Source organism: Chionomys nivalis, chromosome 1 (assembly GCF_950005125.1).
Source record: "Chionomys nivalis chromosome 1, mChiNiv1.1, whole genome shotgun sequence".
NCBI lineage: Eukaryota > Metazoa > Chordata > Mammalia > Rodentia > Cricetidae > Chionomys > Chionomys nivalis.
The window spans coordinates 91,400,522-91,427,591 of record NC_080086.1 but is presented as its reverse complement, the minus strand read 5'-3'; the positions used below and the strand labels follow the sequence as shown (position 1 = coordinate 91,427,591).

General features: G+C 49.3%; 1 protein-coding gene across 2 annotated transcripts in view; it reads left to right on the top strand.

The window, feature by feature from the left end:
* Positions 1-27,070, top strand: part of Klhl29 (kelch like family member 29) — a 309,064-nt gene that overhangs the window by 177,373 nt on the left and 104,621 nt on the right. For both annotated transcript variants that reach the window (XM_057767023.1, XM_057767015.1), the window contains one exon: positions 215-547. In XM_057767023.1, coding sequence (XP_057623006.1) covers positions 260-547 — 288 coding nt within the window. In that variant the 5' untranslated portion in view covers positions 215-259. The remainder of the gene's footprint in view (positions 1-214; positions 548-27,070) is intronic.

Here is a 27,070-nt window from a genome sequence, read left to right as displayed (position 1 = left end):
GTGTGCTCCCGAACAATCAATTCTGCATCATCTGAGAAGGGGGACTGATAAATGATCGAGGATTTACCAAAACTCTGAAACTGACTAGTATTTGAAAACCTATTAGTGAACCCAGAGCAGAGGCAGAACATAAGCTGCTGATGGTGGCCACCTCCCTGTGGGCAGGCAGAGCTACTCTTAGCTTGAACGGCCCTCCTATGTTCTGTGCTGACAGGTCCGGGCTCTGGTTCCCTGTGAGAAACTGCCACGGCCCACCGAGATGTCCAGGCACCATAGCCGCTTCGAAAGAGATTACCGTGTAGGCTGGGATCGCCGTGAGTGGAGTGTCAATGGGACCCACGGGGCCACCAGTGTCTGCAGTGTCACCTCCGGGGCTGGCGGCAGCGGTACAGCCAACAGTCTCAGCGCACGACCAGGCCTCCTACCACTGCCCGTGGTGCCCTCCCGGCTACCCACACCCGCCACAGCTCCTGCTCCCTGCACGACGGGCAGCAATGAAGCCATCACCAGTCTCGTGGCCAGCTCGGCCTCTGCAGTCACCACCAAGGTAAGACCTGGTATCCTTTCTGGGTAGGAGCCAAGCAACAAGTCAAGTCTAGGTCAGCACGGAGGAGGCCTTACTCCCTGCTTGGTGTCACCAGGGTCACAGCCTCCATGAAATGCCTTGCCTTTGTTTCTGAGGTTAAAACAACCTCATTTACCAGACATTTCTATATGTAACTAACTTGTTGGAAGACCAGCAGATGCTGATGCCACACACGTACTGATTGAATGCTACTGAATGAGCGATACAAGAGTCTTGCCAAGTTGGCAATACTCATTTCTCTAAATAAGAGGACTAAAAACATGTAAGTCCCCTGCAGGTCATCAGGGGCTGGAGTTGCTATAGTAGCCACCCAGGGTCAAGAGCCCATTGTTGATTCATCACCACAGTGGGGATTCTCATGTCTACAGTCCCCATGAGCCTCATAGCAACCCTGTAAGGTCAGTGTGTACTCATGCCTGCCTCATTGCTGAGGGTCCCCAGACATAGTAGTTACAGCACTTCATGTGAGGACTCGGAACTCATGCCTGCGACGTGTTAGCTCCTGATCACTCCACCTGTTTTAGCAAGCGACGGTTCCAGAAACCTCAGGAATGGTGGCAAAAGCCAGTGTATGTAAAACAGAATGTGGAAATTGAGGTCGCCGAGGCTCTTGGCTGGCTTTGGACTGAACAGAGCCTCCAGAGCCCTTCAGGCAGGCTGGGCCACAGAGGGATAGCTGATGGCCAAGGCAAGAAACACATTCATCCCGTCATCCCCCGTGGCCAGGCGTAGGCTCTGCGGGCCATCTTTGCTCTGCCAGCCATTCAGAACCACTTCCCAGGAACCCTCTCGGGGCCTGCATGTGTGCCTGTGGGTGTGTATGTGTGTGCTGCATGTGTGTGTGTGCGCACACACGCTTTTCTTTTCCTGCTTTCATAAAGGTTGCAGGAGAAATTAAAGGCGGGAAGCCCCAGGCTGGCCATTGTGAGGTAGCTGTGGTGGTGGACGATGCTCTCCAGGTGCTCGGTGCCTTTGTCTCTACGATTTTCAAAACTCCCTTTCAGCCCTGTTTCCCATTAATAACAGCGCTGCTGGCTGCAGAGGCCGGCGGAGACCCGAGACAATGGAGCTATTGGAGGCCAGCTTGCAGCACACTGACATCTTGCTGCAGTGTCTTATTGATTTTATTTTCTTGTTATGAAAACACCACCCCACCAAGGCAGGGAGGGAAATAATACCAGATAGGAGCGGAGACGGAAGGTTATTTGGGCACACTTCCCCGGGCTAGCCAAACACATTTCTGTCCTGGGCACCAGGCCCTGGCCACTATGAATTGGTGACCTCTGTCCAGGATAGCCTGCTGCCAGCCAGCCCTGCTGGCCACATCTGGCAGACAGTCTTCGAGGCCAGCTGTTCACCATCTGGAGACTGGCGGCCTCTGGAGCCAACAGCCAGGACTCCAGGTGAGAGAGAAGCTGGACCCGCGGACATGCTTGATGGCTTCCATCCCTTAGAGCCAGGACTGGGTGCTTCTGAGTACGTACCTTAGGGTTCTGCCAGGTGAAAGTCGGTGCCCTTGGCTCTCTGAAGGGGTGTCCCACCCCTGCCCTGAACATGGCACCTGATCTGCTCCAAAATAGCTCACTATTCACTAACCCTCCTCACTAGCCAGACCCCAAAGCACAACCACATGGGAGGGAGAGAACAAGCGGCAGACAGGAAAGAACAGCTGGGACAGGGACCCAATAGCCAACTTCATGGTTGGAGACAGGGCGGAAGTTCAAGGCTTCCAGGAAGGTCAGCCCCATGGCATCTGACAGCATAGAGACTAGACGCCATTGCTGCTGTGCAAGCATTTCTGCCCAGTTTCATACCCACAGGGTTGGGTTTGGATCTGGTTAGGGGCTGAGGTCTTTGGGTTGCTAGAGAATTGTATGCCGAGATGGGGTAGGAAAGTAGCAAGAGGACTGCCCATGGTGGTCTCAATTGAGGGCACCAGCCTTAGATGTAGGCCAGCTGTTCTTAACCTGTGTGTCACAAACACAGACTCTTTTGCCGGGGTCACATACCAGATATCCTAGAGGTTTACATTATGATTCATAACAGTAGAAAAATTACAGTTATGAAGTAGCAATGGAAATAATTTTATGGTTGAAGGGTCACTGCAACGTGAGGAGCTGCATTAGAAGATCGCAGCGTTAGGAAGGTTGAGAACTGCTGGTGTCGGCAATGGTGCCTCCTGTCACTCCGGACTTGCTGCCGCTGGCTCAGATGCCTGTCCTCTAGCCTGTGTGTCTACCCCCATGCCAAGATTACATCAGTGGACACCCAGGCTAAACCCAGGTGTCTGTCAACCGTTTCCCTGGTAATCCAGCCCGTTCTTCACCAAGCAGCCCCTGAGGAGAGACTCTTGCTATTAGGGAACTCATGGGTCAGTATATGCATGAATGTGTGGCCGTGTGAGCAGTCTCTCCCCTGCTGAAATTGTTGATGGTGGTGAATTCATGGAGTAGATAAAGCTAGACTTTGGAAACTGACTAAATTTTAATTCCAATTCACCTCTTGCTGAGTGATGCTGATCAAACTGTCTGAGCCCTCTGGGCTCAGTTCTAGGACTGGGTGGTATTTCCTGATTACCAGACTTACCATGAGGACTGCATGCATGGGGTTCCATGAAGTGCTCAGAACAGAACAGGCACGGTCTGGTGGTACGTCCTCTAGGCACCGCTGTCAACAGGCATCAGCCCCTGATGAAAGAGGCTGTCCTACTGCGAGGAGCGGTGTTCCTTTCTGTCACCACCCAGGAAAAAGACGAGGGGGTTCTTTAGAGAAAGCACAGAGGCTGGAGCCCTGAGCAAGTGGGGAAGGAAATTGCTTGAGTGGTTGGGATTCAGGAGGACCTGGAAGTAAGACTGGAGCTAGCAGGGGAAGAGAGGGAAGAGGTGATGGACAGGGATGGCTTCTCGGATCCCAACTGAAGCTGAATCAGCACCCCTGGGAAGCAGGTGACCAAAGCCTTTTCACCAGCCCAGAAGGCTCATTCCTCAAAGGGAAGTATAGATGCCACCTCGCAGAAGGTATAGGGAGGAATGAATGATGACAGAATCAGAAGCAGGAGTGAGTTCCTGCTGTCCTGAGTGTGTTGGGCTGCTTGAAGTCACTGACCTGGCTCTCGGTAGAGAGGGGACCAGTGTCCCTCCTCATGGACCAGGACCACGCCTAGGAACACAAGCTTACTTAGAGACAAGGGACAGCTCTTGGGCCTTTGGAGACATCCCTTGCGCTGGTATTCAGGGCATCCCTGCCGCTCTCCATGCCAGATGTTCAGTTCTAGTCCTTGTCTGCCAGGTCTGAGGGGCTGGGCTCTTGTCTGGAAAGGTGTTCATGCCTCCAGAGACTAGGGTAACAAGGAGATGACAATTCTTTTTGTTGTGACGCCTCCAGGCCTGATTTGAGTTTTCTGTGTCTTCAGTTGTCCATGGCCTAAAGAATTCCTGCATATTGGTGAAAGACCAGTTGGGTAAGTGTGGACTCTTGGGATACTAAGATAGATGACCAGGAGGTTCTAGAAGGCTAAGCCCTCCCACTCCCCAATGCGTACCCATTGCTCTCCAAACTCCAGAGTATGAGTTGCCAGCGCCTAAGGCAAGCTTTCTTGATGACCACCCAGCCAGCCCCATTTTTGTAGCTCTGAATAGTGAGGCTCAGAGAAAACATAACAACTTCTTAAGACAGAACTAGCCTGGGCCGGCTCTCTCCACCCCAGGCTGCAAAGCAGCATCCGTTCACCATGGAAACCATGTTTGCAAGAGGGTGACAGCAGCTTTTGCCATCCTAGTGACCATAAACTCAGAATTTCAGGACAGAAAATGGGCATGTTTGCATCTCATGTCACAGAAGGGAAAATGTAAGCCAGAGAGTATGTCAGCTCTCGCTGCACAGCTGGTGGGAGCTTCTGAGTCAGACAGACTGAAACTGAGTCCTGCCATTTGCAAGCAAGGCTGCAGTTTCTGCATCTATAGAATGGAAATGATAATAGTGTGTTTAACTTTCCAGTTATGTAAATTAATATGTGGATGAAACCCTAAAATGAAAAGTACTGCCGAGTAAGCACTCAATCAAAGCTCATTTTAGGGCTAGGAAGATGGTGCAGCCGATAAAATGCCTACTGTGTTCTGAGTGTGGGTCCCTGGCACTCACATAAAAAGCCAGGCACGGCAGTATATGCCTCTAGTCCTGGTGTTAGGTGGGCAAGGACAGGTGGATCCCTATGTCTTACTGTCCAGCCAATCTAGTCAAATCGGGGGACTCCAGGTTTGGTGAGAGAATCTGTCTCAAAACCGAAGGTGAAGCATGATTAAGGAAAACAACTGGTGTTAACCTCTGACCTCCTATGCCAACCTTTGACCTTCAAGGTCAACCTCTAACCTCTGATCTCCAATGTCTGCCTTTGACCTCCACATGTATCTGCACACACATGCATGTATACTCACATACTTACACGAACACACAAACACACACACACATATACAACTAGCAGTTGGGTCTATCTGCAAAGCTCTTCCTCTGGGGGAAGTCAGCCTAGTGGCACTGCTGGGAGGTTCAAGGAACTATTCTGTTCCCCTCTGATGTGGCAGGAGGAAAAACTGAGGAACAGGACCATCACCACATTCCTACTCCCACTGGCTGTCTGGGCACTGGGGAGGGCACTGCTGAGGAGAAGGTATGGCTCCATGCCAGACCTGTTTGTGAGAACGGAAGGAGGGCACCAGTGCCCTGCAGTTGCTGCTGCATGAAATTTAAATTATTCTCAGCAAACCTGCTTGACAGATGAAACAGAAAAGGGACAGCTTCATAAAATGCAATTCTGCTATTGAAAGAATAGACTGGAGAATCCTCACAGATGCAAAATAAATGTATGAGGCCTCTTTTTCCTTGTGGTCAGGGGCGTTCAGGCTGAGACATTCCCATCAGCCCTTAGAACTCAGCCTTTGAACATAAATCTGGCTAAGAAGCAGCAATGGTAGCCTGTGTTAGAAGCCTGGGGAAAGCTTACAGGGGCTAGGAAATCGGTGCGCAGAGTACCATACTCGGGGGCGGGGGGGGGGGGGGAGGGTGATGTTTATGAGCACTGGAGGCTGTCGGGCTTGGAAACTGCTCATAAAGAATGCATCTGCCCAGAGGTCCACCTCAGCTTCCCAGGGATTGCTCCTCTTAGGAGGATGACCTGGGATCCCCGTGGGCATCTGTGAACCACCCTCGAGTCTAAGGCACAGCCCCTACTGTCTCATGGTTCTGGGGTCTGTGAATGGCAATGATGGGGCATTCTCAGCTCTCCTGCCTCTTGTACACTCACTCGTGTTAGAAATCAAGGCTGTGAAGCAATGGGCTTGGAAGAGCCCCTACCCTTCTCCTAGCACATTTCCCCACTGCGCGTGATTTTCAGCCTGAAGGCCAGGCCTTGATCTACTGGCGAGTATTCTTGATTTCCCTTGTGATAAATTATCAGGTCAGATAAAGCATTGGGAGACAGCCTGCATGTGTTAGTACCGAGCTAATGGCTTTCTCCTGCACCTTAAGTCACAGTTACAGTGTGGATTGTATCTTCATCGACTTAAAACCCATCTGTCAGTCACCAAGTGTGTACAGAAATGAGAAATGTCACTTCTCCAAAACACTCGTTTCAAGGCTGCCTTTTGGGGAGGGCAAACCTGTGTGGCTTGAACTTCAATTTTTTGACTAAAGAGGGAGAAGAATGTGTGTTTTTACTACATTTTAAAGAGCTAGACCATGAGCCAGGACAAAAGGCTGTGAGGAATTACAAAGGAAAGACACAAGACGCCATGGACAGGAGGCAGCAGGGTGTACAAGTTAGTTTTGCTGTTCAACAATGACCCTTGGACTTTGTGACTTGAACTCACCACAGTTCTGAGGGTACAGGCAGGGCTGGCTCAGCTGGGCTCCAGTGATAAGATTGTCTCGTTCCCCACATCTGTGGCTTGTGGACAGTCAGACCAGGGACCTCGTTTCTCAGCGTGACTTCTGGCTGGCTGGCTCAGCCTCATTCGCATGGTGGTTTGGGGTTTCAAAGGCAACAAAAAGACAAAAACAGTGCCCGGGTGCTTTTCTAGCCGTAGCATGAAGCTAAAGACCTATCAATCAAAGCAAGTAGCCTCCCCAAGCCAGATTCCAGGAGGGGAGGGAGGGGAGACTGCAACACCACATTGCTAGAGGCAGGCATCATGCATGGATGGGTAGAGTTGTGATCATTTTCACGGAATAACCGCAGGTCCCCAGCACAGTTATTTACGCTGGGTTATCTGTCCTCCGGCTTTCTAGTTAAGGCTTTTATGCCCCAGGCAGAAAGCATAGGATCCACCTACTACTCCAACCACCTAGCCTGAGATAGAGTACCAGGATGAGATACTCATAACTTAGACATCCCAATGTTACATCCTGTGTATACAGAACAATGATGGAGAGGTTTCAGACACAGACCTATGCTGCTAAAGAGGCTGTCCCTTAGCTCTTAGGGGATCACACCTTGAAGGTGCATTTTACTCAAGAGCCTACAGCTGGGCCAAGACTTTGCCCTTTATCCTGAAGGCCATATTTGACCCTTCAAATACTACCCACCTCCCCGAGTTGGAGAGACAAAGACACTGCTGTCCCCACGAAATGCACAAAGACAGATGCTAACCTACCAATTTGGGATTGCTGTTGTTATTGTTTTGTTTGGTTGTTTTTTTGTTTTGTTTTGATTTTTTTGTTTTGTTTTGTTTTGATATAGGGTTTCGGTCTGAAACCCAGGCTAACCTGACTCTCAATGTGTGTGGTTCAGCCCGGCCTCAAGCTCACAACAGTTCTCTGACCTCAGACGCCCAACTGCTAATAATTAGAGGCACGCACCGCCATTCCTAGCCTGCTGGCTTTAACTTAAAATGAAAACCACCCCCAGGAGATGCCTTTCATGGGCTTGTCCCCATGAAAACCCACACGGGGAAACATTCTCCCAGGCAGACTTCGGGAAGAGAGTGAAATCAGGAAAGAGAGTAACAGCGTGACACAAATGTTCAGCCCTAGACTCGACAGTCTGATGCCTCTTTCCCTTAATGGAATAAATCTGAAACAGTCCCCGCCCAGACCCTCAAAAGGGCCCCCCCTCCTCCCAGAAGGGTTTTGGGAACAGCATTGGACAAGATCAACACGAATCTACTTCTCACTCAGTTATAACAGTTTTCTGTTTCATTTAATTACTCGTGTTGAATTTAAACATTTTTTCCCTCACTGCACAAGGACAGAGCTTTAGCTACATTATGGGTTAAATAGGCTTTGGAGGACTAGCTTGGAAGTCTCATCACCGTCTGACACAGAGGGTTTTTTTTTCATAGGGAAACTATGTTGCAAAATCTAAACAGCCAAATCACCAATGAACTTTCAGAGCCCAGCCCATTTTTTACAGGGAGCTATCTGCAGGGCCAAAAATAACTCAGGGAACAAATACCAGGGTGGCTTCTGACACCTTAGTGTCGTTTCTGCTCCACTGGCCCCACTAGAGTTCCCTCCATTTCAGTGAAGGAAACATGGTATGTTGACTTGTGTTGTGAATTCACCTCTCTGGAGTCCACAGGCCAGTACTTCATTTCCCTCTGGTAAATAAGGAGCCCCGAGAACGAGTCTAAGCATGTGAGCCGGGCATCAGGATGTGCCATACACTCCTCCTTTGCTTCCTGGAGAAAAGGGAATACTATGTACGCCGTGGCACCATGAGAAGGAAGCCATGGAGCTGGGGCTGGGGCCAGATGCATGTGTGGGAGGCAGAAGCCAATCTGCCCCTGCACCCTGAATCCAACTATTAGCAGCTAGATGCCACCCACCTCTGGACAACTTCTCCTATTGGCCACCCACACCTCCTCCTAAGGCTCCAAGTGTCTTTCTGGGGTTACTCAATCACCTTGTCCTCCTCCCATTGTCCTCTTTCATTCTCAGGGCACAAGTTGGCTGTGTTTCTCATTGTCTGTGAAAGGTAGGCTCCAATGGCTTCCACACTCAAGGTTGAACAAGAGGATGTGTAGCTAGCCCTGGGCCACATGTGGCACTGATATCTATGTAGTCTGGAAAAGCATCTAAATGAGGTTCACCTGACTAAGGAACAGACGGGCACAGAACATGGTCTCAGCTCTTGACCTACTAAAGAATCCTGACTTCAGGTCAGAAGAGGCCCTCTGGCAGGTGGGAGAGATGGGACTTGGGGGTGGAACAGTGACAGGCTCAGAGGTGAGCCCAACTAGAAAATACTCCTGAAAAGACCTCATCCATGTCTATGGCAAATGCTGCTGGTCACCTGCCCAGCGTCTGTTCAATCTCCATCTACCTTTAAATGGACATCTTTCTGGTTCAGCATCTAATGCCTAGGTCTGAGATCAACAGATCCAAGTCGCAGTGGGGACTGCAATGATTCTGAAATAAGTATGTAATCCGATATTGTTCCTGCCTGTTTATTGAGGTCTGCAAGGGTCATGTGACCCAGTTCTGGTCAGTATATCCTGGGGACTTCTGGGAGAGCTTTTCTTGCCCCTAAGAAAGAGTCCCAAGAAAAGCAAGTCTTTACTTTGGATCGTGTCATTTCTGGATGCGATACCTTAACGTGTACTTGCCATCATACTGTGAGCCTGAGGATGGAGCCAACACACAGGAATAGAACATTCCAGAACTGACACCGGAGCCACGGTGCAGCTTGCCTCGGGGACTCTTGTGTGCATAGGCTAAGAAATAAATGAGTGAAAGCCACCTCTGTCGTAAGGGCGACTCATAAGGAACAGTTCGCGGTCCCTCCGTCTCCTAGACCTTACCTAAAGCAGGGCCACCAAAACCACTGCAGTGGCTACCATGAGTGCTCACTCCCTAGTAGCCACTGGTGAGTACTTACTGCTACATGCCGGAAGTTTGCTTCCAGATGCTTCCCAACACATCTGTGCCTGTGCCGTAGCATGGTTTTGCTGCCATCTTCTTAGGGAGACTCTGTTTCAGTCTAAGGAAAATCTCCCAACACATACACACACACATGCACAGACACACACACACACACACACACACACACACCAAAGTCAGACTACAATGCCTCAACTCTACAAAGATCTCTCATGCACCAGGGACTTAACACTTGCCACTTCTTCTTCCTAGAATCGTAATTCCTTCCCATGTCTGCCCAGATTTCCTGTTCCTCCTACAACCGACAGCCTAAGTATGGCCACATCAGTGGCGAGGAAAATTGCTATTATTTCCCTCATTCCCCTAACAGTGCTGCTATGGTCCTATTAGGATAACTACATAATGCATATTCATTTGTCTCCTTACTAAATGTAAGATCCTCCAAGTGAGGCTCAGCATGGAAAGGCTCTTAGTACCTGTTTGAGAGCAGGATGAATGAACTCACCTCTGCATTTATTCACTCATGAGCCTCTACCATTGGGCAAGGGAAGATGAATGCTTTTTACATCGTCTTTATCTATCTGTTCATCAAAGAACTGTGGTGGCGCTGCCCATGGTGAGGATAAAGAAGGCAGGACCACATGGTGAATGTCTTGACCCAGTGTTGGTACCCATGTTCAGATGATGAGGTGATGTTGGCAGTAGGAACTTTATACCTGTGAAGCATCTCTTTTCTTTACACCCTACATCTTCAAAGCATGTAGGATCCTGGCATTACAACCTTCTCCTTACACATTTACATTTTCTTCAGATGTTTTTCCACTTGCTCACTTCGCTACAGCTGTTTCTCGTGTGTGTGTGTGTGTGTGTGCAGATGCACATGCATATTCCTGTGTGCATATGGGTGCATACATGCCATTTAGAGGTCAGAGGATATTAAGCCAGGTTCTCCTATTGTTCTCAGTATACCAGGCTAGCTGGCCTGGGAACGTTCAGGGACTGTGCCATTTCACCACGGGATTTGCTAAGCTTACAAATGTGTTGCTATCATGTCCCGCCTTCCATGCATTCTGGGATTCCAAACTCAGGTCTTCACTTCTGTGCAGCGAGTCCTCCACCTACTGGGCCATCTCCCCCACCCTCAAAGCAGCTTTTTACATGACCCTGTCTTAGTTTAGCACTTGTGTGGTAATCACTTTGTTCCAAGCGCTTCTAGAACTTTGCCCACACTCTTTCCTTTAGTCCCCATGCTAATCTTCAATAGCATTGCTATTGCCTTCACTTGAGAGAGGAGACAAACTATGTTTTTTGCCCACAATCACCCAAGAGCACAGACACACCCCTGGGCAGACTTGCCCTGGAACTGAGACTGAGCCCCATTTTCTGTTCCCCAACCACAGCTGCTCAAGAGGCCATTGGTTCCCATGCACAGTAGGAAAGCCAGGCCCTGAAACAGGAGAGATCGGGAGAGTGCTGCATCATCAAGGGCTATGTTCAGGGTCAATACCTCTAACACTGCCAAGAGCCTCCGCTGTGCAGTGGCAGAGGTGCAGGTGACTACAACCTCAGCGGCTTCAAGAGGCTCCCTGGAAGTGAGAGCATACTGACCCCAAGCTCTTACAAACCATCTCAGGCACTAATTAAGAGTGTCAGTCAACCAGCCGAGACCCCAAATGTGCCGTGAGTCTGTCCCATTGTCATCTTCTCCGACACTGATGTGAGCTAGCTTGCTGTGAGTTAGCCACCATTCTGTGACGTTGCCCATTGACAGTGTGTCCTCACAACTGTCCTTATATAATCTTTGAGAAGTCACTTAAGATCCAGGGTTATGTGGCCACAAGAGTCCACCTAGCTCTGGACCTGGGGCTGAGAACCCCCACATCTGAGTCCTGCCTCTGGGGTCAAGATGCAGGACCACTCAGCTTAGGGTGGAATCCTCCCCAGTTTTGATGAGTCTGACCTTGAAGAGAAGGCAATAAAGGAGAAAAGATTCATTATCTAGGAAGCTAGAATCTCACCATCCACCCAGCACACCTACTAACACCCACCCTGGCGAAGGAACCAACTTTCCTCCCCACCATCACCTCCCCCATCAGAAACATGCTGAGGGGGTGATTTCCATTCCCTCAAAATATTAGGCTGAGGAAATAATATTGGGCGAAATATATTGTGCCCGTAATTCATATTAATGGGAATTCAATAGTGGCAACTTGTCATCTGCTAAGATTAGGGGGGAGTGTTGAGAATATTGTGTTATAAAAGCATTAAAACGCATCATGAATTAGACTCCATTACAGCGCGTCACATTCCTTGTAAATAATTGAGGAAGAAAATGGTGCTCAGGATTTGGGATGATCCATTTTTGAGGCCCCAGCAGTTTCCCGCACCAGGCTAAGGGAGCCTGTGGAGTTGACAGGACCACAGGGAAGATGCACACCTGGCAGGTCTGCAGGCCCTGCAGAATGCGTGTTTGCTTCCTCCCAGCAGAAATTAGTAACTGCCACATCAAACACTTAGACTCTGTGTTTCTCCTGCCAAATCTTAGGAAGCCCAGATATTCCATGTCCCTTGTCTCCCATCCCTGAAACAACATTAGTCTCACAGTTGGCATCCAGCTGGGCTCTGAGACCATCACGGAGCCAGCAGCTGCTTTCCCTCCATTTGCCCACCTCTGACTCCCTGAGCGACGAAGACCCTAGCTCCAACAAAGCCAGGCTATCCATCATATACCAGCAACTTCATCCCTGGTGGATGGGCTCTGGCTGGCCACCACCCATTTTCAGGTGTGCTCCTCAGCTCTGCTCTCCAAGCCTGAGGGCTCTTACCACCTGTTGTCTGAGTGCTTGATCGATCCCACAGGCTCTGCCTGAAAGGCAGCCGGGAGTATCTCAGGATGCTCCACTGGGATCCTCAGTGTTAGCTCAGGCCGTGATGTTACCAGGGCTCCATAAAAGGTAAGCATAACTCCCTGGATGGGGTCAGGCTCTGTCTTCTGTTAGCAAATCCAGGAACGTGGCATGGATCAGAGGTGTCCCATAGCCAACCTGAGTGGAGAATAGGGGAGGGAGAGCCAGGTAGATGCCCATCACGATCTTTGGCTTTGGCTGTTCAGATAGCCCCATGGAGGGGCTCCAAGAACTGAAGAGATACTCCAGGGTCTTCTCTGATACAGCAGGGTATCAGTAAATGACATGTTTTCCACCTAGTCATGTTGTTTGTTCCAGTTTCCCCTTTGACTACTGTCTGGTGTCATGCCTGAGGGCTACAAAAGGAGGAGGAGGAGGTGGCTGATGCCCAGAAGGCAGCCAGGTCCAACAAGTTTTCTGTACACACAGCATGAAAGGATCGGTTGGTTAGCCCATCACATCAGTGGGGATACCAATTGCGTAGGTAACTTGCACACCTCTGTCTACACAGTGATGGGGCAGCAGCCCAGACCGATCACATGACACACGTCTGAGTCCTCATTCCTCTGCATCCTCGCTGTGCGACTTTCGCCTGTTAATTTGCTCTCTCACCAGCTTGGTTTCCTCTTCTATAAAATGAAATCACCGTACTGTCGATTTCATTTGAGTCGCAGGGGTGTTTAAATAATTTAAATCTCCGACAATGGTGTCTAAGACATACTCTAGTCTGTTATTTTGACCATGGCCTTCATCGTGTGACCTTCTCCTCTCCACTCATCTGTCTCCCTCTGGAACGTAGGTCCTTGAAACAGAAGACCTTGTCTTCCCAGGTTTTTGAATTGCTCGTACCTCACATTTGCCTGTTATGTGCTCAGTAAATCTGTGTTGAATGATCACATTGAATTGTGGGAGGAAGGGGTAGTCATGGAAATCTACTTGCCTTGCTAAAAAATAGCTGTGCACTTCTGAAATCGCATTCAGCCTTTCCTGGGTGGTGGTCTCATTTCTGAGCAGCTCCATGGCTGCCTCTTGTTCGCCCTGTGACGTCATAGTGGGAGCATCCAGTTGTCTACTGATAAGTCACATCTGTACTGAAATGCACATAGCATATCCCTGATTAAAGGAATCCCATACTAAGGCATTTTGCAAAACACTTGCTGTGGCTCCATGAAGTGAGAGATTATCCACTTCCACACTCTGCTGTGTGATAATGTTCTTGTACAGTGTAAAGATTTGTCACTCATATTGCTTTAATAAAATGCTGATTGGCCAATAGTCAGTCATGAAGTATAGATAGGTGAGCCAACCAGACTAGGAGAATTCTGGGAAGAGGAAAGACAGAGAGACAGCCACCAGCCAGAAGCTGAGGAAGCAAGATGAGAATGCCTTACTAAGAAAAGGCAAGTTTAAGTCATAAAAGCTAGTTAGTAATAAACCTGAGCAATAGGTCAAACAGTTTATAATCAGTAAAAGCCTCTGTGCGTTTATTTGAGGCTGAATGGCTGCAGGACTGGGCCAGAGAGAAACTTCTGTCTACAACACTTCACGTCTCAAATCCAGAACCCATGTCCTCAGTAGTCCTGGCTTCCAACCCACGTTCTATGATAGTCGTTGGGATTATAGTCGTGTGTTACTGTTTTCTTCTATCTTTATTGTTTAAAAGCATTTTCGGAACCAGGTTCTATGTCAAGAGCTTTACACATTTTATCTAAGATCTTACAATTCCATGTGGTAAGTGCCCCCATTCACACTGGGAAACTGAGTCTCGGGAAGCCTAGAAACTTGCTCAGTATTGTAGCTCATAAAATGTGGGAAATGAGGTTTGAACTCAGACTAATCCCATTCTTCTGGTTTATAGTTAATTTCCCTCATGTTTACCTGAAGCCTCCAATGTCAAATGCGCAGAGCCAAGCTCTCTGTCTCACTATGTGCCTGGCTCAGGGGTCAAGCCTACTACCCACCTGGCTATGTAATTCAGGAAGCATCTCATTTGGACTCTTCCCTGTCTCTCACTGTCCCCACTACTGCCCATTGACTGTCCAAAGTCCACCTCCCACTATGTCTGTTCTCCATCATCCATTCCGTTTCTCCTCCTGCCACATAGTTCAGGCCCGATGCATCTCATCAACGGGATAGAGAGTCTCCCAGCTCCCTGTCTTCCATTGGCCTTCTTTATATCCCAATTAATAGATTTGTACTGACATCCCCAAGCCTTGTCTCTCACCTCTGCCTGCACACATGCACGCACTCCCAGCTGGATAGCAGCTGCACACCCCAGCCTCTTGCACAAGTGATCTGGAGCAGATGTGTGTCTGTGCCGAGAAGAACATAGACGCCTGAGGTTCCTGACATTGGTTAGTTGCTTCATCTTTCTGTGGCTTTGTCTTGCTCCTGTCTAAATTGGGGACAACAGAAACACTACCTCTTAGCAGGTTCAGGTATAGACAAGAAATGCCAGGAAGAAAGTCTAGCCTGTTGCTGGGCCAACAGTAAGTAGATAACATACGCCAAGGATGGTCATGCCTGCAAATGAAACACAAATATTACCTTGTGTTTAAAATTCCAAAAAATTAAAATAAAGACTTACATCTGAGAAAATGGAAGGAATCAGCATTCAGACCTCAATAGACTGATGATCCTTCTCAGGTTCTTAGGACGGCCTCCACTGCCTCTTGTAGTGAGGTACAGCCGGACCCAGCTTTGACCCTTCTTAGTTTATGACTGATCTTCATCCAAGTCTTCATCTCTCAGCTCAGCCTATTTTCCCTCCCGCCATCTTGGATCCTGCTCCCTCCAGGTCTTCAGGCAGCCTTCATAGTCACCGTCACTTCGCAGGTGCTTACACCTGGCCTGTTTTGTCACATATGGCCTCTCGTCACTCTTCACACAATGGCGACACACACACCTATGGTGCCAGCAAAGCGTGGAGCTGTCCCTTGGTGCCGGCAATCCCCAGAGGCCTCGCACGGGAGCACTTCTCGTACTTCCTCCAGCCTTCCCACTCCAGGGGTTTGCGTATTCAAGCGGACCCCAAAATGAGGAAGAAAAATCTTTTTAGACTGGAAAAAATCGGGCTGCTGCTGTTTTATGGTGGGGTGGTTTATGGTTTTCAAACATTTTAATTAGTTTCATTTTTTAATATAGATGCACCCTGATGTTTCGAGCAGGAAGGGCACCGTTCTTAAAGTCTCCGAAATAAAGTAGGAAAATGATAGATCGGCTATGAAAGTGTCACACGCAGATGTGTTATTGTTATTATTGTTATTTAACATTTCTAAGCCCCAACACTCAGCTAGGAGTAGGTGAGAGAGCCCAAGGTTCCTGTAGCTCAAGGGAACGGAGTGGAAGGTGTGGTGGACTGGCAACAGCTTTGTCGGCTGCCTGGGTTGTTTTTCACCACTGGGGACCTTCTTGGATGCTGGAAGGCCAGCAGCAGGTGGAGGGGCTCCATCCTCTGTGCTACAACTGCCTCTCCCCTCACCTGTGCGTGTCTGGAGGCGTCCCAGACAGAGAACAGAGCTCTTCTTTAGGGTGGACGCATTCCAAAGAAATTTGACTCTTCTTTGTAACACTCGAATGAATGATAAAGCAGAGTCAGGGTGTTAAAATACTCTCCGTGTGGTAGCCTGCTCCATTGTAGTAGATTAAATAGTACCCCCTCGATACCCGTCTACCTGGATTCTTTAGTCATGACCTCAGGGCACCTCCCCAGCTCACCTGGCTCAGAGGTCAGGCCCATCTTCCTCTTAACTGGGAAAACCAGAAGGACTTTCACTGCCCTCACTCTCCTCAGCACTGCTTGTCACCTATCAAAGGGTCACCTTCAGGTATTTCTGCTAGAGGTGGGCCTTTGAGAGGTCTAGTTAAGGTGACGGTGTCACCTCTAACTGGGTGGCTCCTGATGCAAGGATAGACTTTATAAGAAAACAGAAGTGGGTTGGCACAGTGGCGGATGGAAGATGCCATGTGAAGCCAAAGTGGCGACTAGCATCCAGATAGAGGAACCGGAAGCCAAGAGAAGAGAAGGATTCTGCTCTGGAGTTACAGGAAGGAATCCAGCCTATCCAACTCCTTGACTTTGGACTTCTGGCCCCACAGAACCATAATAGAACAAAGCTCTGCTTTTAGAGGCACCCATTCTGGGTTTCTCCATTACAGCAGCCTTGGGAAATCATCGTGCCCCAGGGGGGCTCCTGAGTGGGGCTGTGCGTGCAAGCCCGGAGCAGGATGACCTGCAAGTCTGCACACCGTTGTGTGGAAATGAAACACCTTCAGCCTTTCCCTCCACGTGGAGTGTTTTCACTGTGGGCCTGCTTCCTGGAACATATGGACTCTAATTTGGCAGCCTTCCAAAGGGCAATTAAAACAGAAAACTGCACCACTAGCAGACAACCCTCGCTACCCACAGCAGTGTCCCTCAGGAAATGCCAAGGGTTCATGCGTCACCTCTGTGTACAGAGCCAGCTACAGGGTACAGAGCAGGGAGTGGGGGTGAGACCTCTGCATGGCCTCCATTTACAGCAAGCCCTCGGTGGGATCTCTTGCTGTGTCAGAGAGGGGAAATGGACATGGCTAGTCTCAAATAGGGAGAGCCACCAAGGAAGTTCTTGAAGTCAAAGCACCACACAGGCCAAACAAAAGCTCCAAATGCTGACCAATCTCCTCTTTTTACTGTGGTCATTCATAATAAAATTTTCTTTGCCACCATCTGTGCCTCTCTATCACATTGGAATGAAAAAGAAAAGAAGTGTGGCGGATCTATGGACGTGACACTCCTCCCATTTCAATTTGTCCCTGAGTGGGTTCTTTCCTGCTGCCCACTGCACAGCTACCAGAGAAAGCATGTCTGTGAACCAGGGTGGGTCTCCTGTGGTGCAGAAGGCCTTGGCGTGCCCACACACCTGCCTGGAGGAGACTGGACCCAAATGTCAGCCAGTTCTTAGGGGCCGATTGCGGATGATGTGGGATGCCACGTAGATTTGTGTCAGCTTCCAGCATCTGGGATGGTCTTTGCCCAGTGCTCCTGGAGGCTGGGCATGGGATTAGCCTGCAGTTCACTTGTTTACCCAGCTGTTGCTGAACCCAGTGCCATGGTAGGGAAGGCATTTGTTCTGGTGGGGTTTTTGTTCTTTTGTCAGTCAAGGCTGGCCAGCGCAGCTGTACATTATGCCTCTCTCTCTCTCTCTCTCTCTCTCTCTCTCTCTCTCTCTCTCTCTCTCTCACACACACACACACACACACACACCTGAGTTTGCCCATTGGGCGTTAGAACACAGGCATCTTTGATGTGGGGTGGCCTGCATTTAGATAGCACTGATGTTGCCTAGTATTCACGCTAATAATGTAACTCTTGGAAGGAATGTAATGACTTAACCTTAGTATCTTTGGAGGAAAATAAGGACAGTGAGTTCTGTCCAAGCCTTTGAGGACACTGTTAACTCCAACCTGACCAGGCTGACGCAGAGCTTTTGATGGACCATGAGCACAGAGACCGGAGGAGTTGCTGGAATCAGGGGACGGAAAAAGGAAGTGGGATGGGAACAGCATTTAGTCTAGAAAGTAGACTGGGGGCATGGTTCAGTCAATAAACAAAGATGTGAGCCTGAACCCACATAAAAAATAAAAAATAAAAAAAAAGACATGGTGGTACACACCTGCGATCCCAACACTGCATATGAGAAACAGAAAGAATCCATCCGTGGGGCTCAGCGGCCAGCTGCACTCACCTACCCGACAAATTCCAGGCCAATGATACCTTGTGTCTCAGAAAACAAGGTAGACAGTGCTTGAGAAAGAATTTCCGAGGTGGTACTCTCATCTGCACACACATACTTACACACACACGCACACACACACCAGTACCGCCATCACCAAAAATGTTACTTCCAGCCTCTGAAACAATGCGATTAAACATGGCGCCAGATGTGGCCATGAGAGGAGCACACATGTGTGAAAGATGCGCAGCAGGTCCTCAGCGAAGCTCAGGAATGAGGGAATAACCGGGCTTAGGGCCTAACCGGCAAGCAGCTGCTCTGGGAGAAGAGCCCGGAAAGGTCAGGGTGGTTCTCCCAAGCGTTCGGGCAACATGGCAGCTGGGATGGGTATAAGAAAGGAGAGAGACGGCAGGAGGCAGAATCCCTGCCTGAAAGATTCTTGGAGTCTGGTGGCGATAGCTGCAGCTCACTGCTAACCAGGAGATTTATGTGACAAGATTATCGATGGTATTAAGCACATTTAGAAGAGAGGATTAGACCTACTTCTGGGTCACTTCGATGCCACCAGGCCCTAGTCTGGCCAGTGTGTTAACAGATGGATTGCCGGCTGCTGGCTGCTGGCTGCATGGAGGTGAAGCTGAACATTTGCACAATCGCAGGAAGGAGGCGGCTCTGAGGAGTTCAAGGCTAGGGTGTGGCTATGTTTGAACCCAAGGAAAGGGTCTGACCTACATCTCTGCCAAAGCTATCTATTGCACCCCTTCCTTTGTCCTCCCCTGCTTCCCACCCCTTACCCCACCCCTGCCAGACTGCTCAGATTTTTGGGTTATTGAACTCACTTACCAAAGGGAGGGGCCAGTATGTAAGTGGAAGCAAGACGGGGATACTTTGAAAGGCTTCAAGGGGTAATAGAAAGAAGACGGTGCCAAGCCACCAGCAATTGCAGTCCCTTCTCAGGAGCAGGAGTGGCTTTGCCATAGGAAAGAGTTTAAAATTAGACCAACCAGAGCTCAGGAGGATATGCCACTGAGAGCCATGCCTGATGGCCTTTGGAGACAATGGCTGCCATGTGACCCTATAAGCTCCATCAACCTTTGGGCCAGCCAAGGGACAGAACTATGTGAGACATGGATGGGACAGCTGACCTTTCTAGGAACAACCCCTCCATCCCACCACCACCAACAACCCAGGCTTGGGAATAGCCGGAGGAACTCTCACACTGACTGTTAAGTAGGACTCACATGTGGACAGCGATCTCAGAAAACCCTGGGTTTGATTTTGGTTGTGCTAAACTAGACATAAAATGAAAAGATGTAATTCAGCGTGTTTGGGAGACTAGGCTCCCATGACTGCTGTCTGGTTCCAAACGACCTTGATCCACACACACACAAAAGGAAATTCCATACCCAGGCTGCAGATGTTCCTCCAGCCCCTACCTCATTTAAAAGGTTGTCTCTGTCAAAAAGCATAATGAGGTCTTGGAGGGCAGCTCAGTGGGAAAAAGTGGTTACCCTATGGGCATGAGGACTTAAGTGTGAACCCCAGAATTCCTGGCGGTGCATCTGCCTCGACTACCAGTGAAAGAGACAGGGTACCCTGAGGCTACCTCGCTAGCAAGCCTAGACTAATCTAATTCACCAACCTCAGACCAATCGGAGAACCTATCTTGAAATCCTGTTCTGAGAAACCCCACAGAGATTGACTTCCAGCCTCTACACACATGCATTACATATACACACACACAGACACACACACACACAGGATCACGGGGTGACTTCAGGAACTAGCCACTTAGCTAACGTGATGTGGGGAATAGTATCCTACGCTTGGGGTATCTGCTCTCTCAGTGCCTCTTCCCGGTGGCCACAAAGGCATCTCTCTCTTCGCACGCATGGAACTACATTTAGCCGAGACTCCATTCTTCATGCACCATAGGTACTACGGTGTCTCATTCCTCCCTGTGACCCCAGCCTCTAAATCCACCGATGCAACAATGGGCCTCAGCCACAGCAGCGGACGGAAGGCTACCAGACCGCCACCTCTCATTGCTGGGGGCTGTAACTCTTTGTCTTCGTGTTGTCACACTTTTGGTTCCCTGCACAGGCAGATGTAAAACTGAGACTGGAAAGGAAAGGCCTTTCGTGTCGCTCCTTTTAATTAGCCGCCCTGTTAAACTGCAGCAGCTTTGCACAGTGCTTCCCTCTCGGCGTGGGGAGCGCTCAGTGATGCTCCTCACCCAAGCAGTCAGGATCGAGCTGCACTGTTTTCTCCCCCATTCTCTCTCAAAGGCCAATTTGCTTCTTCTTTTTTTTTCTAAGACATTTTCCTTTCTCTGCCCTGCCGTTGCAAGAGATTTGTGTATATAACAATGCTGTGCTCACAAAGGTTAGTGTGTGGTGTGGGAGGCCCCCACTCATCCCTGGTGGAGAGAGAGTGGAAGGATCAATGACTGACTGTCCCTCACAGTCTGAAGAAAGCCCCGTTCTCTTCCTCTCTTACAAGGGCGAAAGAGGCCCCCACAAGCATGCACACCTCTCCCTCCGCTCTCGCCTCCTTGCCCCCACCCCGTCCACCCTCTGCTTCCCAGTGGGACCTGGAAAGATCAAAGGGACAGATGACAGCACTTGGTGCCCGTTTGTCACTCCATTGGAGGGAACCAGCAGCGGTGTTAACAGTCAGGCCCGGTCCCATGTTTCATGAATATTTTAGAATGTTTGCTGGCAGAATTCTAACTGCGCCGTGTCCTCGGCAGCGTACGTGTCACCCATATTCCGGAGTTTAATCGGAGCTCTGGGGGAAGGAAACATTCTCCATTAGATTCCTTTATTATCCTAAAACATGCCCGCTAAGCTGTTCCGTGTCTCGGGTCTAAAAGTCTGTGTGGTCCTCCTCGTCACTGCTCCTCTCTGGGTCCTGACAACGTGGCAAGGAGAGTGGGTTTGTTTTTATTGACTGATAATTTAGGGGCTCAGGATGGAACCGCCTGCAACACACACACACACACACACACACATACACACACACACACACACACACACACACACTCCTCCCCATTCTCATCCCCCAAGATTGTTTTTTTCTCCTCATTTGGCTTCTAGCTGTTTTTTTCTGGGTAGTTTTTCTAGAACAGCTCCCCACCTGCCCTCTGAACCCCGCCATGCCTGTCCTACATAGCCTGAGACGGCCCACCCATCCTGTCAGTATCGCAGTGACCTCTAAGCACGTGGCCGCCGTACCTAAGAGTGCTCTGACGCCCTGGTCTCAGGCCTGCGGTGCAGAATGTCTTCATCCCCCTGTCATGGTCCCCACGCTAGCCAGGCGCAAAGCCGAGTTGGTAAAGGTCCAGCGAGATCATCCTGTCTCCCCTCTTTGTCGAAGGGGACCCTGACACAGTTGGAAACAGACCTCGGTACCATCGCAGTCCCCTCTGCCAGTCCCCTCTGCTCCACCGGGGGTCTTGGAGGCACGTGCCACACCCGCAGGTCAGTCTGATGTCCTGTGTGTGATTTTTCTCTCCACCCAGACATAGTGGTTCTCTCGGCTTCTGCACAGACTTCTGCCCAAAAGTCCCAATCCAGAGCCACACCTCTCAGCCTACAATCCAAGGACTCCCAGGTACTGGAGGGGTCCATCGCACAAGGGACTCCCAGGTCCCTGAGGGTTCATCTCACAGGCAGACCCTCAGACATAACAGTGCTTATTGATTCTGGATCTCCTGGGCTGCGGCCAAGATTTGTATCTTTAAACAGCTCCCCCAGGTCCTTTTATTCACTGAGGTTTGTATTCAGGGTTTGTCCAGGCCCCACTGGCAGACCGTCTGGAGGCCAGAGCATAGGCAGAGAGAGATCGCAATCAGCAGTCGCCCACAACACACACACACACACACACACACACACTATGGAACACACATCACCCCCTACCCTCAACCCCAGGGAAACTGACTCACTCGGGATGCTCTGGTTATTGGAGGATGGAGGGTTATGCCTAGAGACCCGGTACTTCAGGCTCTGGTTTTCCAGCCTTATTGCAACTGCCCACTTCCATGGTCTATTGTAGTTGTTGATTTATGTGTCTGTCTCATGGCTTCCATCTCCTGAGCATGTGTGTACTCCCAGACCCAGGGTACATCTTACTCATCCTTGTCTCCTCCTGGCCTTTGCTGGCTTTGGCACGTTGAAGATTAGTGGTAAATGTACGCTAAATTTAATGTAATCAGATTGTTAGATTGAGGCAGAAAGGCCCTGGTCACCTTCGTTTCCCCTTCCCAGGCTCAGGCCGAGGCCAAGAGAAGTGAAAACGGCCCGGCCTACAGTCCGCAGACCCTACACCTCCCCTGGTGAAAGAAATATTGATTCTGCTGTTTGTTTTGCAAGGAAGCTGTCCCCACAGGGACAGTCAGATCTGGTGCAAGTGAAACGGAAGCTCTGAAGAAGGCAGGGCTTGCAGCTGAGCTATTAATAGGGTTGTCCTAGGGCCGTGGGGCCAAGTAGAGTCTGCATCTGTGGGATGCCCCTACAGTGGTAGCTTGGGGAGCCAGAGTTGCTCTGGAGCCCTGCACTCCCCGACTGTCCCAGCTCAGTTCTGCTCCACTCCGTAGAATGTGGTAAGTTCAACAGGATGGCCTCAGTAGGGGCTGAGATAAGTAGCCTTGGCCCCTGGGAAGTTCCTGCCCACCTTTTGGCCATCACAGAAGGGTCAGTGGACAGAAGGCACATTTGGGATCAGGAGGGGGCGAGGGCTGAGTAGCAAGCTGTTTTGTTCTGCCTCGGAGGAAATTCTGAGTTGAGCAAAGACGAGTCCTCTCAAACAGCTATCTGATCATTGCACAGTGCAGACGGTAACTCTCCTATGCCAGTTACCCAGAACAGTTCTCTGAAGGGCCTCCCCCAGTTTAAGACTCACTGATCTTTAAAGGGGGTGCCAGTGATATTGAAGTACAGGACAAGAGAGGCTGCTGGGTAAGGCTGTCTACGCAGTACAGTTCCCAGCTCTCAACATCCATTCCTGTCTCGACCATATTCTGACAGTGTTTGCAAAGGCACACATGGCGGGAGAGCCCAGCCAGCTCTGCTGGAGGGAAGCCCCTATTTAAACACAACCCTTTAAAAGAACACAAGTCAGAACCAAGAACAGTGGTTCTCAATCTTCCTGACGCTGTTCTCATGTGTGGTGACCCCAACCATAAAATTATTTCTTTGCGACTTCATAACTGTAATTTTGCTACTGTCATAAATTGTGACAGAAATATCTGCTATTCAGGCTATCTGATACGCAATCCCTGTTGGGGTATCGACCCACAGGTTGAGAACCACTGCTGTAGAGCGAGCAGGTAATGCATATAGCATCTGCGGCAGGCCTGTCTGGGAGAGTGGCCCTTACCACCTTTTCTCTTCCGTCTTTTTCTTTCCAATTTCCCTGCCCTAGTACTGAAGTTCAAATGCAATGCTCTGAACTCTGGATGGCCCTAGCTTAGCGTGGCCCTTCCCCCTGCTGTGCTTGCTCGGGCTCTGGCCCGTGCATTGTGTGCATTCCACGCTCCACCTCCAGCTCTCCCGACATTGTTTCCTGTGGGTTTTGATCGGGGTGGGTTTTTTATATCCACCACCACGAAAGTATGTGAGTTGCTATTCACATAGCGCAAGGCCTTAAAACTCAGGAAGCCTTTGGCGCAATAAATTCCATCCGTACTCCAGGCATGTTGCCCAGGCTTCGCATTCCTCTCCTATTAGAGGGTCTGAAGGTGGCCAAGCACCAAGCGTGAGCTGAGATTCCCACCCAGAGAGAGGCTAAACTGTCTTTCTCAGCCTGGACTTCGGGGGCAGCATCTGCTATTAGCCCTCCAGCAGCCCAATGCCTTTCTAGGTTCTGATGTCTTCAGTGGTCCATGCTCAGAGCCAGGCTAGCAGGGCACACCATGAGCAATCAGCGAACAGAAGTATCCTTAATTCAGGGAAGGTGGAACTATGAGAGGACATTCGTTTATTTATTCAGACCCTACGTAAGTGTGTCTTTAGTGCCTCCTGTGTGCTAGGCACTGAGATCCACAATGGAACTAAGCCCCTCCCTGCCTTTGTATAGAGTTTCCTTTTTATTGATTTTTATTGAGCTCTACACTTTTCTCTGCTCCCCTCCCTGCCTCTCCCCTCCCCTTCAACCCACTCCCAAAGTCCCCATGATCCCAATTTACTCAGGACATCTTGTCTTTTTCTACTTTCTACTTCCCATGTAGATTAGATCTATGTAAGTCTCTCTTAGTGTCCTAGAGAACCTTCTCTAGGATTGTGATTTGTGGGCTGGTTTTCTTTGCTTTATGGTTAAAAACCACTTATGAGTGAGTACATGTGATAATTGTCTTTCTGGGTCTGGGTTACCTCACTCAAAATGATGTTTTCTAGCTCCATCCATTTGCCTGCAAAATTCAAGTTGTCATTTTTTTCTGCTGTGTAGTACTCCATTGTGTAAATGTACCACATTTTCCTTATCCATTCTTTGGTCAAGCGGCATTTAGGTTGTTTCCAGGTTCTGGCTATGACAACAATGCTGCTATAAACATAGTTGAGCACTGTGGCATGATTGAGCATCCTTTGGATACATACCCAAAAGCAGTATTAAAGACAGTTATGATCTTAAAAATAAAAAAAAAAAAACAATGTCAAGACTGATTAAAAGTCCATAGGCTCTTGCAAAGGACCCAGTTCAGACCCCAGCACTGACATCAAGTGGCTCATAGCTACCTGTAACTCCAGTTCTGGAAGACCCAACACCCTCTTCTGGACTCAGGGAGGCTCTTGCACTCAGAATAGAACATACACACATATACATATAATTTTTAAATAAAAACAAATCTGAAAAATATAAGAATGGACGGGAAGATGAAAAGTTCACTGGGAAAAGAAGATAGAGATGCCAAGGTGAGAAGTCAGGTTGGGATTTAACAAGTAGCAGAGTTATCCAGATATCTGGGTGTGTCAGCCACTTCCTGGTGCTATGGCCTAATACCTTGGGTTGAATCATTTGTAAACTGTAACATTTATTGCTCCCAGTTGAAGATATTAGCACAGCTGGTGTCTGAGTGAAGCCCTCCCCTTCTTATATGGTGCCTCTTGGGTATCTAAACCTGGCAATAGGGCCTTGATGCTCGACACTCCTGACCTCCAAGCATCCCACCTCCAAATGCTGTCACCTTAGGGTAGGTTTTCTTTTCTTTTCTTTTTTAGATTTATTTTAGTCACATGAGGTCTGTGCACCACATGCATGCTTGGTGCCTGAGGAAGTGATGAGCCTCCATGTGGGTGCTGGGAATTGAACCCAGGTCCTTTACAAGAACAAAAAGATGCTCTTCACCACTGAACCAATTCTCCAGCCCTTAGGGTAGGTTTTTAAAGGGGAAATTTTCTGACCACAGCCCCAGTAAGAACACTGTAGGCTATACCAGGCTGGCTGCTGCAAGATGCAAGAATGGAGCTGGTACTCAACTCCTGGGTTTTGTATCCTGCCCCACCTTCATCCCAGCCTTCCTTAGGATCCACACTCTGCTTTCTGGGCCCGACATGGGGTTCAATAGCACCTGCCTTACTTTTTCTCCCACATGGCATGACCCTTAACAACTTAGCTCCTCCTCCAAAAGATCCCCCTCTTCATCCAGGCATTGCGTCTGGCTTGCTTTTTCTACCCCTCCTGCAGGGATGCAGACGTCCTCCCAGTTCACAACCTGCTCTGGGAGTTTGGCTCTCAACCCAGAAGATATCTGTCTGTCCATCTGTATGTTTCTATCTGTCTCTGCCTCTCTGTCTCTGTGCGTGTACATGCACGCACACATGCACACTCGTGTGTACACATGTGCATATATGCATGCTTGTGTAGATCAGAGGTCAATCTCTCATATGTCATTCCTTGGGCATCATGCTTTATGAAGGGCAGGGTCTCTCACTGGCCTGAAGCTTACCAAGTAGTATGCTGGCTGGCGATGAATCCCAGGGATGTGTCCTTCTCTACCTCCCAAGGGTTAAAAAGCATGGGCCACCACACCTGGCTTATTTTTTAAAATCGGTTCAGTGGCTCAAACACTTTATGAACTAAACCATCTTCCCACCCACGCCTGAAAGCCTCTGTCGTGAGTTTTTTACCATTTGGTATTAAAGGTTTTAAGGTCTGACTCCTCTGTGCCATTGTTGTTCTCAAAGCAAGAACTATGACTGTCTTGGCCTTTGAGTCCATGGTGGAGTCACCCAAAATTGACAGGGTAGAAGCAGCTGAGGACATGTAACACCCTCCGAAGAATTGGAGGTTACTTCAGGCTTCTGATGGAAGGGAATTTCCAGAAGTCCTTGGCTGGACAAAGAACATTCCAGTCCCCAGAGTGCCTCAGATGGACGATTCTAGACTGGTCAGTGGTTCCCAATCTCAGATTCAAATATGCAGAAAATCAGTCATGGCCCCGAGGTTTTCTCAACCAACCCAGCGTGATGGGGAGTTATTCAGACACTGGGAGACTCACATTAGGTTTCTTCCATTCTTTTTTTTCTAGAAGACTGACACATCACATCATGGTCTTCATTGATTGGTGGTGTAGATTGTTCCCTCTGCCTGAAGCCCGTATCCCCAACATGCTGGTGACCCTGGGTCCCCTGGAAGTGCAGAGTTTGAAGTAGTATCTATTTCCTGTAGGGTGGTATATCCCACTACTAGCAATGGTGAGAGGAAGAGGTGATAGGTGGGCCCTAGACCCCTCAAGGGACATGAAGCAAGGACCAGGGTGGTCCAAGGAGTCTTCTGTCTGTATCAACACACAAAACTCAGACTCTGAAACACAATTGCAAAGGGCTCCACGGGCTGTATTTTCTACTAGCTTAGAAACACTGAATTCTAGGAAAGGATGCTTGGTTTAAAAATAAGGAAGAGAGGAACCAGGTCGCACCTGAGACATACATTTAGGTACTTAACTGCCCACAAGCTTTCCTTTCAGGGTCCACCCAGCCCTCATTTTAGAAGTC